This window comes from Oncorhynchus gorbuscha, linkage group LG17 (genome assembly GCF_021184085.1).
Source record: "Oncorhynchus gorbuscha isolate QuinsamMale2020 ecotype Even-year linkage group LG17, OgorEven_v1.0, whole genome shotgun sequence".
NCBI lineage: Eukaryota > Metazoa > Chordata > Actinopteri > Salmoniformes > Salmonidae > Oncorhynchus > Oncorhynchus gorbuscha.
In genome coordinates, this window is record NC_060189.1 from 11252331 (window position 1) to 11266834 (window position 14504).

The following is a 14504-nucleotide window of genomic DNA, read 5'->3' on the forward strand; positions in this document are numbered from 1 at the left end:
TGAGTTACAGTTTATATAAGGAAATCCGTCAATTGAAATAAATTAGGCTCTAACCTTAGGATTTCACATGACTGGGCAGGGGTGCAGACAATCATAATTAGTTTTCCCCCACAAGAGGACTTTTATTACAGACGTGGTCCCTCAAAACATCTGTGGCACTGTGTTGTGTGACAAAACTACACATGTTAGTGGCCTTTTGTCCCCAGCACAAAGTGCACCTGTGTAATGAGCATGCTGTTTAATCAGCTTTTTGATATGCTACACCTGTCAGATGGATGGATTATCTTGGCAAAGAAAACTTTCTCCTTTAACCTGGATGTAAACAAATTTGTGCACAACATTTGAGAGAAACAAGCCTTTTGTGCATATGAAACATTTCTGGGATCTTTAATTTCAGTTGATGAAACCAACACTTTACATGTTGTGTTTATATTTTTGTTCAGTGTTGTTCACTACAACCAAACTGCTTTGTGAAAAATTATCATTCCTAAATCTGAAAAGTCAAAAAAGTACTTCATGACAGGCCTGACAGAAACAGACATGGTCGGTAAACTTTCCAAATGTGAAGAAAACCCAACTGGTGTCGATAAAATGAATTATGTGAGAGAAGTCGGTGGAAACGCTTTTATGCACAAATATTGATATAACCATAATTTTGAAGAAAACTTGGGAGTATCGCGATGACGTGTGGTCCTTCCACTACGACTGGTCGGGAAATCATGCAGTTTATTAGGCTACAGATGAAATAAATTACAATAAACTTCACAGGGCGGTGAAAGTGCAAGCTTGATGCTCATTTCCAATAAATAGAGGGTCTTATTCTGGAGACATTATCATTGGATGCTTAGCTGCCATTTGACAAAAAAATAATCTTTATCTTTTGTCCATAATAATCTCACCATATATGCTATACGTGCTTTCTAGTCAACAGTGCGCAGATACAAAACTACCTGCACGCTTTTTGCTAGAGCGCACGTGCCACTTTGCTAGTGGGCACACTCGTTATTGAAACACTTACTTGTGAGAAAAGCCACTCTATAAAGTAAAATGTGTTTATTTTCATAGATAGTATTAAATAGTCCACTATATTTTCACTGACTAGTTCCCTGAAGAGTTTAAAGACTAATCGATGTAAAGGCATGACAAGGAAAATAAAGATAGACAATGCAATTTAATATTTTTGAAAGGGCCTATTCAAACATTTATTATTCTTATAAAGCATTACACATCTGCCCACTGCATTGAAAAAAAGAAAGGGGTCTTAATATTCAGAGGGGACAACATTTTTCCTCAAGTTATTAGTGGGCAAATGAGATGTTCCTGTCCCATGAAAGCTATTTTTCAGACAAATTAATAGCATTGAAATGGTACAATGAGCTACACCGTTCTAAATAATATTTGAAAATGTTTTATAAAACTTCATTTTGTAGTGAGAAGACGCATATATATATACACATTAGAACGTTCATCACCTGACAAAAATGTAATACAAATACTCTAAAGAAGTTTTTAAAAATCAGGGGAAGGATCATTTTACACACGTATCTGTTGTATGTCAATTAAGGTACTTGAGCTAATCAGTTTGGCAACTTAAAAAGATACTGATAACATCAGAGTAGTAATTACATTAGAAAAAAAACACTGGGATAGTCTTTATATTGGACACAAAGATACTCAGTTCTACGAACCGTCGAGAAGTAGCTTATCATTAGTTTTTGTGGGGAAGAGGTCAAGCAAGGAGGTGGAAAACCTTGGCCTCTCAAGAACTACCACGGGCCTGAGGTACTGCAGCTGCTTAATGGCTAGGTCACCACAACCCGTCAGAGCCTTGTCCAAGATGAGGCGCAAGTTCTGGACTGATGTGTATTCCCCTGTCCTGGGAAGAGGCTGAAGTGGGGAAGATCGAGCCCGCCTGCTACGGGTAGTAGAGAGGCCCATCTGGCTGTTCTCTTTTACAGAACAGTTACGTCTGTAAGAATCCCGCCGCCGAGCAGACACCACAGGTGGTTCAGGCCTGTGGCTGTTGCAGTGAGAAGCCCGGGGCCTCACATCATCCTTAGTGCTCTCCTGTATGAACTTCAGGAAAGATGACTCGAATCCCATAGGTTTATAAGCAGCCAGGTCAAATGAGCGAAGGGGAGGGCTGTGAGGCTGGGAGTCCTTTGGGATGGGAAGGAGCTCAGAGAGTTCGTTCTTACGTTTAAGTGGCTGGCGAGCTTGAGGGGAGGACAATGGCACAGAAATTGTTGGTTTGCCACCATCTTTGCCTGAACTGTCCATGAAGCCCTCATCAACACTGAATCGGAGGGAGGATGGTGGAGAGAGATCGAGAGCGGGCGGGTTTGAGGATTTTCGCCTTGGCCTCTCCTCTTGGCTGTTTTGAGTAACAGGCTCTTCAGTGTGCCCACTAGGTTCTCCATAAAGCAAGTCATCGGCACCCACCAAAACATTCCTCTCAGCAGGTGGCTCCTCTTTGAACCCCAGTGGGTCATGCTCATCAAGTGTGTCTGCTTCGATGGAGTGCAGACTCATAGGGACAGATGGACCACCAGGGTTATCTGGCTCTGCTTGATACTCCATCTTCAGAACTCCGTTAGGTGCCCTCGTCATATCAGGGCAAGCAGATAATACAGTATTCCTCTGAATCAGCTCGTCCAGTTTCTCTGCACTAAACACAAGCTTATCCTCATTCAATTCAAAAGCATGATTGGTTAATTTGTGGCACTTTAAATAGTGACGGCGCATACTACGTATAAGTTTGACTACAGAATCACAACCTTGCACCATGCACGGGAAGGCTTCACGTTGACAACGATCTTGGCACATCTGCAAGGCCTCCTCATGGGAACGGAATACCATATCTTCAAACCTTCTGGATTTCTTTCCAGTTGACAAATTTTCAACGTCATCTTCATCTTGCTCTTCACTAGTTTCTTCAGCCTTAACATCTTCAGGAGACTTTGGGCAGTGTCTTAGAGATTGCCTGAGGGGTAGCTTGGTTTCATCTTTCTGTGGCGTAGATGTGATGATCAGCTTCTTTTGGCATCCAGTGGCTGACGTGTCCTTGTGAGTATTCTGGAGACGTAATACAAGTGAATCATAATAATTGAGGTGGCTAGAGAGTACATGTTTTTCCAGACTACTGCTTTGGGTGAACACTTTTGTACAGCCGTCATACTTGCAGCACAATGTCGCCTGGTAAGGATGATCACTTTTTCTGTGACGTTTTAGACTACTGGTCGCCTGGTTAGGATGATCACTTTTTCTGTGACGTTTTAGACTACTGGTCGCCTGGTTAGGATGATCACTCTCTGTGTGTCGCACCAAGCTACTGGTCGCCTGGTTAGGATGCTCACTCTCTGTGTGTCGCACCAAGCTACTGTTCAGGAGGTAAGAAGCATTACAGTTGGCGTAGCTGCACCTAAACTTCTGTAAAGCTGGGTCTTCTGAAAGCACGGAAGGATGTCCCATCACCTGCGAATGTAACTTCTTCTGGTGGCGATAAAGACTGGAAGTGTGGGAGAAAATAAGCCCACAGTCCTTGTGCTTGCACATATAAATGCTGCCTTTGCCTCTTCGCATACCTCTGTCTTCACTTTCCTCCTCTTCGAAGTGATCCTGCACAGATGGAGCATGACTGCATTTCTTACGCTTGTCTCCAGATTTAGCAAATTGTACAATATTTTGTCGCATTATTTTCTTTTTTTGGTACTTCTGCTGCCAGGAGGGGTGTTGCCAGGTGGGGGTCTGAGATTTTTGTGTAAAGGAGGATGTTTGCTCGGTGTCATCTGGGGGCTGTGTAAAGGAGACTGTTGGCTTGGTGGGTTCTGGGGGTTGTGTTATGGAGACTGTTGGCTTGGTGGGTTCTGGGGGTTTACCCTCAACCCGCTTTTTAGACCAACAGCTCATTTGTTCCACAACTGCCTCGCTAAGTCTATGCGTCTGAAGATAATGAACCCTCAAGTCAGTCTTCTCTCTATGGCATTTGAAGCAGAGGTGACACTTAAATGGCTTAAATGTCAGTGATTTGAGGATCTTCATTCCTTTCGCCTTCTTTTCTGAGAAACTATGCTTGTTCATGTAGTGGCGCATTAGGGTTGTGCTGGTCACACTTCTAAAGTTGCAATCATTAAGCTCACAGAAGTATGGTTTAGTAGAGGCTTGCAAAACAAAGGGGCTGACCTGCTCTGCATCTAAGTGTTGCTCTGTGGGTAGACTGTGGGCTACTGATGGTTCCGTGTTTGATGTCAGTTTCACCCTCTTGCCAACAGCGGGTTGCGCTCTCTTTTGCAAAAACACAACTGGGGACCTGGTACCAAGACCCTGATGGCAGGATATCTTTGATGTGGATCCTGAATTGGATGGAAGGGCTCACAAAATCCATTTGTAGAGCTGGAGAGAGTCAGACTAAGCTGGCTAAGCCCAATCAAAATCTCTCTCAAAGGGTCATTGTCCAGGCTTGAGGGAGATGTTGCTGTGTTCTTAATAGGACAAGCATTTTCCTGGCTTGACCCCTTCATTAGCAGACAAGTTGCAAGTTCATGTTTGTTCTTGTCATCGTTGTTCTTCTCTGTTTTTATCTTTAGACCTTTCAATTTCAAGCCCTTCTCTTTGACAAGATTTTTGCGTTCCTTATTCTCAGACTTGAAATGTTCTGGATGAACACACCTTAGGTGTTGGTGGACATCTCTAGCTTTGGAGAAGGTCAATCCACACCTTTCGAAACCACAAGTGAACTTTTTTCCATCAAAGCACACAGCAACAGATGCCATTGTGCCCTTGGGCTCCTTGCAACTCTGTGAGGAGGAGGCACTGCATGTAGAGAAAGTAACATTGTTTTCCCCGTTGACTACCTCCTCCAGTACAGTCTTTATGTCACACGACTTTTTGGGGCTGGCTATCTCCTCTGTTATGGAGTCTAGATGTTTTCTTTTGGCCTTCCTCTGTGCCTCAAAGTCTTCCTCAGAGAAGGTAATGCCGTGTGTGGCTAAATGCCGGCCAAATTCCTTTTTAGAAAAGTAGAACTTCTTGCAATCAAGGCTAGTGCAGCTATATGCTGCATCACGAAAGTGCTGTGCTTCATGGTGGTATACCTGCCCCAAGTCACAGAAAGAAAGACTACAACCTTTGAGCTCACACTGGTAGCTAAGTTGAAAGCCATGGCTCTGCTTATGTGTGACAAGCTCATTGGAGGTGCTGAAACGAGCACCACAATCTGTGACCATACACATGTAAGGCAGGTCACCGTAGTGCACACGCCGATGCCTGCGGTGGTGATAGGCAGACATGAAGTGGCGCCGACAGTAAGTGCACTTTTCCCTACGGTCTCTCATTTCACAATAATGTTTCACGTTCTCGTCGCTAACATGGTCTTCTGATTTAAGGTGCACACCCAGGTACTTGGAATGCTTAAAAGTCTTTGTACAGTGAGTAGCAGGGCATGTGTATATGTCACGATTCTGCAATTCAAAATGAACGTTAATGTATTCAATTGTGATGTTATCCTCATGACCAGGCTTCCTGGGTGCAGATGAAGCTTGTTCTAGAATGTGCTCCAGAACATCAGGATCATGTGTGGACTGGTAGTACAGCATTAAGGATGGATCAAGGGCAATCTCACCAGGCTCCAAGTCATCCAAGTCATCCTCCTCCATTTCCTTATCCAAATCAACCCTCTTTTTGTCCTTTTTCTTCTGTCGAGTGCTTCTGGATGGCATCTGAAGGTGTAGTTTGGTGTGTGGGATAAAATCCTTTCTGCTCTTAAACTTCTTCAGGCAGACAGGGCAGGTGGAAACACCGTTATCTTCATGCCTCTTAGAGTGAAGAAGGATTCGAGTCTCAGTAACAGATTTCTTACAAATCTTGCAGAAGAACTTGTATTTCTTCTGCAGTGAACCCTGCTCTGAGGTACCCTCAGCATCTGGCTTTGAAGGTGGTTTACTGTCCCGGTCATTTTCTTCATCTTTCTCATGACCATCAATGCTTCCACTTGTCCCATTTACGTATTCTTTTGGCTTATCAACAAATCCCCTCTCCACCGCCTCCTTTACATCCTGCTCAAGACTAACCTCCTCCTGCCCCCTCCCTTTCTCTTCTTCCTCCTCCGGCTCAGGTTCAAGCCCCAGCAGCATGATGCACTGATGCTTGAGTGTCTTCCAGTCCCAGAATTCAGGGTCGAAAGGCCAGTGGGCTTTAAGTGCCAGGAGCAGTTCACACCGCAGCGAGTTGGGGATAATGGCATTTTCCTGGTCATACTTCTGATCAGGCCGCAGATAGAGCTCTTGAAGGGTGCTGAAGGCCACATGAGAGAGGCCTAAGAGAAACTCTGTCAGCTGGCAGGCCCGCAACACCTCAAGATCGTCTGGTAGGAGGCAGGATACAGTTTTGCACACAGATATCCTTGTTTCTGTGTCCTCTTGCTTTGGGAGCTGTAGTGCTTTAACACATAACTCCACAGATGAAGCCAGACCCAGCTCCTCTGCCTGTAGAATAAACATGAGATCGTTTTTTCCATTGATGTGACAGTGGCATACAATTTAAAGTAACTGCCCAGTGAAAATTCCACTTTAAAAAAAATATTCTGTTCAGTCATATCCAACTGTTGTTGACCCGTCATATACTCCTGGCCAAAGTAAAATAAATAATTAAAACACTTCAAAAACCCCACCTCAAACAGACCATTTTTTTTTTAAATGCTGCTATTTCCTCAGAACATGTCGTCATCTCACTGAGGATTGAGCTGACCAATTAGCGTTTTACTTACAATAATATTTAATGACCAGTATAGACGGGTTGGCTGACAACGGCATTAAAATGATGCGTGCATTGATGTCTAGCAACAATGACAAAAATCTTCCCTGTGGGAAATTGCAGATGGCTCGTTTCGTATTTTGTTTTGAGGTGTTTTGACTGATGTCATGTCTTACGCTAATATGGCTCAAACTCACTAGCTAACCAACAATTGTAACGATGTATTTCAGAGACAATAAGCACTCATTGAGAAAATGTATTTATGTTTTCATTAAACATTGAGACTAATTATATAGTTTACATGTTGTCAACAGTGTAAGCCATACCGTCCGTTTTACCCCATAGTTGCGCATGCGCTGCTTTTGTCGCTAAACAACCAACCCATCTATACACCCACACCATTCTGTTGGGGTACGTCGACATCATTCCAACACAGAAAAGTTGCTTTTTAACATACTTAATTACCATTTTTTGGAAGGAAAACCATTTCACTCATATTGTAAGTAATTACAAGTCATGTTTCATAGAAATCTGCAAACACTGGGCAGTTACTTTACATTTTGGGAAATTGTAACTGATATTTTACGAAAATAAGTTTAAACTTTACATTGCAATGACATATCAAAATCAGAGGTAGAAAAGTCTATTCTCCTACCTCTGTCCGGATGACACGCACAAGGAAGAGCAGATGGTAGACAGTCTTAGCAATGGCACCTAGCTGCAGGCAACGCTCCAGCAGTGACTCCAAAGATGGGTCGATCCTTCTCTGCAGCTTACTCCACAACAGTGTGAGCTCCCTAAAAAGACAGAAAAGATGAAATAGCATAGAAAAATATAAAATTGGAACAAGACCCAAAACTCTTGACATTGACCACAGGAAAACTCACCAGGAGCAGTACAGGCTCTGCTGCTGCAGCTGTTGAGTTAGGAAGGTAGTACACAGGATGAAGGCTGTGTTATCCTCCCCCTCAGTCTCCAAATTGCATGTAATATCCAGCACATCCTTACAGTCCAGTCTGGATATCTGTGGGATAAATAAATACAAGGCCAAGTCGGTGGCCTTCAGAAAGTATACACACCCCCTGACTTTTTCCACATTTTGTTGTGTTACAGCCTGAATTTTAAATTGAGATGTGTCACTGGCCTACACGCAATAGCCCATAATGTCAAATTGGAATGATGTTTCTAGACATTTTAACAAAAAAATGAAAAAGGAAACTCTGAAATGTCTCGAGTTAATACGTATCCAACCCCTAAATAAATTCAGGAGTAAAAATGTTCTTAAGTTGCATGGACTCAGTGTGCAATGAGTGTTTAACATGATTTTCGTATGACTACATCATATCTACATCACCCCACACAGACAATTATATGTAAAGTCTCTAATCAAGCAGTGAATTTCAAACAGATTCAACCAAAGACCAGAGAGGTTTTCCAATTCCCAGCAAAGGGCACCTATTGGTAGATGGGTAAAAATAAATAAAGCAGACATAGAATATCCCTTTGAGCAGGGTGAAGTTATTAATTACTGCAAATATTGTACAATCCAGGTGTGCAAAGCTCTTAAAACATCTGGATTAGTGCCCCTTCCACAGGACGGTTGATCTTACATAAGCTAATGAGATTAGCATGAGGTTGTAAGTAACAAGAACATTTCCCAGGACATAGACATATCTGATATTAGCAGAAAGCTTAAATTCTTGTTAATATAACCGCACTGTCCAATTTACAGTGGCTATTACAGTGAAAAAATACCACGCTATTGTTTGAGGAGAGTACACAATTTTGAAAATGAAAAGTTATAAACAAATGAGGCACATTTGGGGAGTCTTGATACAAAATCTTGAACAGAAACGTAATGGTTCATTGGATGAGTCTAAAACGTTACATGTACACCGATGCCATCTAGTGGCCAAAATCTAAATTGCACATGGGCTGGTATAATAAATTATGGCCTTTCTTGCATTTCAAAGATGGTACAAAAAAATGTTTTTTTTCTCTCTTTGTATTATCTTTTACCAGATCTAATGTGTTATATTCTCCTACATTCCTTTCTCATTTCCACAAACTTCAAAGTGTTTACTTTCAAATGGTACCAAGAACATGCATATCTTTGCTTCACAGCCTGAGCTACAGGCAGTTAGATTTGCATGTAATATCCAGCACATCCTTACAGTCCAGTCTGGATATATTTGGGTATGCCATTTTAGGCAAACATTTTAAGGGGTAGAAAGACAAATTTGAGTCTAACATGTATTGACTCAGGGGTGTGAAAACTTATGTAAATGAGATATTGCTGCATTTCATTTGCAAAATGTTGTAAAATCATGTTCCAATATGTAATTATGGGGTATTGTGTCTAAATCTATCGAATCCATTTTGAATTCAGGCAGTAACAGAATGTGGAGTAAGTCAAAAGAGGTACGAATACTTTCTGAAAACACCAACTATAGTATTGTGGAAAATATCACTTACATTTTAAGGGCAAAGGAGTTCAAACAAACACTGTCAAATTCACTAAGCCATCACATTTATTTCCTTACATAACAGCATTCTCTGAAAGCTATTTAAATAGCAGTATGAATAATAATGCAACTGAGCTGAGCTCAACAACACATTGACAGACCTCCATGATGGCCTCCTCGCCCGGCAGCAGTTGGCAGAGGAGAGAGACATAGGTCTGGCGGAAGGTGGTTTGGTTGGAGACAAGATGGCATTCAGCACAGGCCTTAGCCAGTACCACAGCCTTTGCCACCTCCCCCACTTTCTCCAGGTGTTTAACCCGCATCTCCATGAAGCCCTCCCCCTCCAAGGAGATGTACGCGTCAACTACAGGAACATGACAAAGCAACAGATGCTAGTTGTTTGGCTGGCTGGAATCATAGTAAAATGTAATATTTTATATATAAGATTGATTTATTATTGCACTGTTGACAATAGAGTAAGGTTGTGATACTGACCTTCCTCTGCGGTTGTGGGATGACCGGTGAGAAGGGCGCTTAGGACAGGGTTACTCCACGCTCCACCCTCCCCTGTGATTTGGAGGAGGGCTTGTAGATCTATGCTCCCATACTCCAACAAGGCATCATGTGCCACCTGCAAAACCGTCAAGAACACACAAAAAGGGGGTTGTGTCACAAATGTCAGGTGAGGTAACAGGGACAGCATGGTAAACTAATAGGGCTGTGACGATACCAGTATTGCAATATTTTTTTCCACAGCAAAAAAATGAAAACATGAAGCAGACCAAACTCTTTGGTATTTTAAAAACATGCAGTATATAAAATATTGTGTGCTGGTTGGAAAATAAATGTGACTCTGGATGACAACATGTTTGTTTCTAACATTAGGGACGTTTTCCTAAAGAAGTTATAATCCGCTGTGTGTTTTATTTCCTTGCCATGATACTAATGAGTATCGTGATACTGGTATTGTCCCGACCCAATAAAGTATGTAATGTAGGACAGGTCCTCACTATATCAAGAATTCGATTGGAAATGTAAAAAAAAAAATCTTAACAGCAACTTGTTTCAATTCCCCCTGCTAATGTGTTGTAACGCTTTCACTCCCTTCTTCCAGAACACATTTACTTTCAATGTGAAACATTTACTGAAAAACCCCTCTGGTGGATTCCCAACTTCCTATCAAACAGGCCCCAGGTGGTCAAGAACCACAGCAAGTTATCAGACAGCACCAGTGTATAACGTAGTATTGTCCAGGGAACATTGCTTGGGCCACTGCCATTCATCAACAACACAGCATGTCAATAGTACCACCAAGCAAAATTAAATAAACCTCTCTTTGAACTATAGAGAAGTGGATGCAGTATAATCAGTCAACCAATCATTATTTTTCCCTTCCATCTTCTCCCTCTCTCTCATTAGCTACTATTTCTTAACATCTCACAGCCCATCCTTTACCTGAACAGAGCGGTGAAATTGAACCCAGGCCTCATAAGGGATTTCGTTTTCAGGCACAGATAGCAACAGTTCAAAACAGCTCCTGGAAGCAAAATAACAGAGACAACGAAGGACAACTTGTGAAACTTCATGACACAACGTTATCTATTTCTAACATGCAGCAAAACAAAACAAAAAAACAGTGAAGCCATGTCAACAACAAAAGAAGGCTATACATTGGAGCACACAGTAGAAATGTGGTGATCACTATACTTCTCCGGCTTCAAAATAATAATCTAGGTACAACCCTAACAGTGTAAAGCACTTTGTTACGGAGTTGACTCACAGTGCTAGTCTCTTCAACACCAGGGCAACAGTGTCAGAGTCTGCAGTGAGATGTGGCCTTGCAGCAGCAAAGCAGTTGATGGCCAGGCAGTAGACCTCCAGGAGAGGAAGACCATGTTCCACAGAATTCCTGCTCCCAGCGTAGTCCATCAGTGCCTGCAAAGACAGACATGGAGAAGTCAAAAACACTTTCAATGACAAAAAAAAAAGGCAGCTGGGTTGTGGTTATTAAAAAATATGTTTTTGCACTTTCACTTTCATTAGGATTAAGACAACTAACAGCTATCTTATTTAGTTTCGGAAAACACCCTGAATGCCAAAGACATTGTGTTGATGGCAGGCAGGGCAAGCACCATATGTCACTGTTAATTAGTCTTCCTGTGAGGTGTGGCAAGGCTCATTGTGGAAAGAGGCTGCAGAGTGTTTCCCCTAGGATTTATTTTATTCTCCCTCCTAAATTGCATGGAATTTGTTGTTTCAGTTTCTTACAAAACGGCCATTACTTTTTGTCCAAAGTGAGTCTTGTTTTTACACCATCTCTGTGTAGAAAGGTAAATCTAAAAATAATATATATAAAAAAAGTATATATATATTAATATATATATTTATTTGAATTGCCATGGGAGGGGGGGGGGGCTGTCTGATTGGTCCCGGCTTGCACTCTCTTTTTTTTTTACCTTGATTGGGCCTGGGGGAGCAGCCTACGTATTTGACGGCTCTAAGACAAGGTGTACCTAGAGAGCTGTGGACCCCCAGTCTGTCACATCAACATTTCCCCAAAGCCCATCTTGCAAAGAGTCCTCAGTGTGCACTTCTCTACCACCATTACAGTGGGTTGGCTAAATTTAACCTCCATCTAGGGTAAATATGAGAGACGCTCCTCCAGAGAATAAGCTCCAGCCTGAGTATATCTAACACCCAATTAACTTCCAATTAATGGTTAGCAGCTATAATTAACCCAGTTTAGGGTTTTTGGTAAAATAGTTAAATGGGAAATCTGCAGTTCAAACAATAAAGTAATCTCCCCACTACTGATTCTGTAAACAGCTGAGGAATGGGGCTGGAGAAAAGTAAGCACCATCAAATTCATAGACAGAGCTATAGATGCAAGGACAATCAATTATATCAACATAGATTTAACCATGTTGAGGTTATACAGTGTGTTTAAAATTACATTTTCTAAACTAATGTATTTGTAAACAAAGTCTATAAAACAAACAAGACAGTTAAACTGATATTGAGGCATTTAAGTTATATTCAAGAATGAATGGCTATATCATGAATTTACAAGTAAAAAAGGTATGTAGCAATCTGATTGTCCCTTTAAACTTTACGAATGTAGATAAAACAGCATAGCAAACTGATACTACAGAACAGTCAGTTAAAAACAAAATAGTCTTAATTTTCAAATTATTTATACTTGAATATTGATTTTGACACAAGTGTTACTTGGTGTTAAAAACAAAATGAACGTGGATGAACCACGTTGCCATCAACTAGCGAGAAAGCATGTTTTTGTAGAGTGAGGGTCAAATAAACTCCTTAACTCGATAATGAAACAAGTAAGGTTTAAGTTGTAGTTAACAAATAAAATGGCTAATAAATAAACTAACTAGGCTAATTGATAAGTAGGCTGACGAAAAACACTTGCACTGCAGGCCTATTTACATGCATGCCTGCAAGTGCCTGAAACTAAACGTGAAACACCCCGCCCCGCTTACTTTAAATATTCTAAACGTTGCAAATAGCAGCACGATAAACTAGTTAAGTACTAGTTTGTACAGACTGGACATAGTACTAAAATATTTTGCATGCCTGGTTGTCGTCCTGGACCACTGCATCCGTCTCTCTCTCGGACAAGCTTGCACAACAACCATGACAACATTGGTTGCTAACGTTAGCTAACTGGCTAACTATTAGGTAGCCCAACTGATGATAGCATGGCTATGTTTTGCACATCATTGGTAGTTATGTCATGCAGTTATGTTATACTTTGCTGGGATCGTTAATTGTGCATTAGATGCATATTGTTTGCTTATCCTGATCAAAATGTTCCAGCTAGCAGCTAAAGGCCATATTGGCGCTGGCGCATACACAGCCAACATCGCAAGCTAGTTAAGCTATGCGAAAAAAACATTGCTTTTCCTTTGAGTTTTGCATGCACGCATGCTAGCTACCTGGCAGAAGTTGTCGCAATATTCGGTGGATGATATTTCCGAAATGTCTTGTTGCCTGAGCGTTGCTTCAAGCGCTCTCAAGGTGGTGAGCAAGCATTCCATGGCGACGAGAGTGTCCTCGGCAGTGTTGGAAGGCCGATTACTCCAGTCGGGCTCTGGTTCAACATCACTATCCGCCATCTTCAGTCCCCGCCACCGCGCGTATGCATCCCCTTCATGTGACGCGCGTGCACCAGCGTGCGCTCACCACTTCTTCTTCGTGTTTTTTTCCGACAGACTAGATGCTTTGTGGCGTATTGCTGCGTTTTTCAGGTCGGAGTGGAAATTGCACATTTTGTTCACAAAAAAATGGAAATTAGGAAAAAAAAATTGCAGCACCATCTAACCCTGCAAATACGCCACTATCCCCAACAAAACCTCCACTTTGTTCCTAACAGATCCACCAGGCAGTTGGCCTGGGAGGCTGGAACTCCTTCTGTACAATATAATTGGGGCGGCAGTGTCCCCTAGGGGTTAGTGTTGGTAACTGAAAGGTTGCGAGTTCAAATCCTTGAACTGACAAGGTACAAATCTGTCGTTCTGCCTCTGAACAGGCAGTTAATCCACTGTTATTTGTTCTTAACTGACTTGCCTAGTAAAATATTAAATAATGGATGACTAGAACAATGAACACCGAGAAACTGAACTTACTAAAAGCACAATTTTGGGTCACTCTCAGCGGGCCTACTCGACCAACCCAACTAGCACATTTGTTTCATTGGAAGTTGTGGGAAGTACGTTTTTGGTTTCCCACTGGTTTTTGTTTCCATATCCATATGTTTCCTGATGGGTAAAACTGAACTTTAAAAAAAAATGTTCTGAGAACAGAAGGGAAAATTTAGGTTGCAGGATTTTTAGATGGCAGGGAGATTCTGAGAACATTTTACTATGGTTCCCTGAAAGCTTTCCGAGTTGGTTTTATTAACATTCTGAGAACATGTTTCAATAAAACTGTTAGAACTCAAAGTACACACGGAAATTCATTTGCTTTGGCATTAATCACACAGAGACAATCCTTTTTTTACTGTGGCACAGCATCAGTGAGATTCAAACCTAGACTCTTCTGTTCTCTATTCATGAAATTAGCCCACTGCGCCACCAGGATGGAGCTAGCATGCCAAGCAAAGTGGTTAATTGTTGCCTATTCAAACAGACCCCATTTCAAAGGAAAAAAGCACCCATTAAGATCAGGTGTGACCAATTAGTGGCCACTGGCCAGCACACCTGAACACACTTAACAAGATAGAGGACAGAGTTTTGCTGATGCTGAAGAATGTATGTTTTAAAATAATAT

The 14504-nt window shown here is 41.7% G+C and overlaps 1 protein-coding gene across 1 annotated transcript; it reads right to left on the reverse strand.

The window, feature by feature from the left end:
• Nucleotides 1-1175: 1175 nt before the first annotated feature.
• Nucleotides 1176-13440, reverse strand: LOC124001276 (zinc finger protein Rlf-like). The gene is made up of 8 exons (XM_046307936.1): nucleotides 13172-13440; nucleotides 10996-11150; nucleotides 10671-10752; nucleotides 9711-9846; nucleotides 9377-9579; nucleotides 7638-7774; nucleotides 7406-7547; nucleotides 1176-6482 (listed from the first exon to the last, which is right to left on the reverse strand). The coding sequence occupies exons 1-8, from the start codon at nucleotides 13349-13351 to the stop codon at nucleotides 4254-4256; spliced, it is 3264 nt and encodes a 1087-aa protein (XP_046163892.1). The 5' UTR covers nucleotides 13352-13440; the 3' UTR covers nucleotides 1176-4253.
• Between the last annotated feature and the right edge of the window lie 1064 nt (nucleotides 13441-14504).

Coding starts and splice junctions, on each gene's coding strand:
- LOC124001276 (XM_046307936.1), bottom strand. CDS start 13,351: ATGGCGGATAGTGATGTTGAACCAGAGCCCGACTGGAGTAATCGGCCT. Junction 11,151..13,171: donor ATTGCGACAACTTCTGCCAG/GTAGCTAGCATG, acceptor CTGTCTTTGCAG/GCACTGATGGACTACGCTGG. Junction 7,548..7,637: donor CAGAGCCTGTACTGCTCCTG/GTGAGTTTTCCT, acceptor CTGTCTTTTTAG/GGAGCTCACACTGTTGTGGA.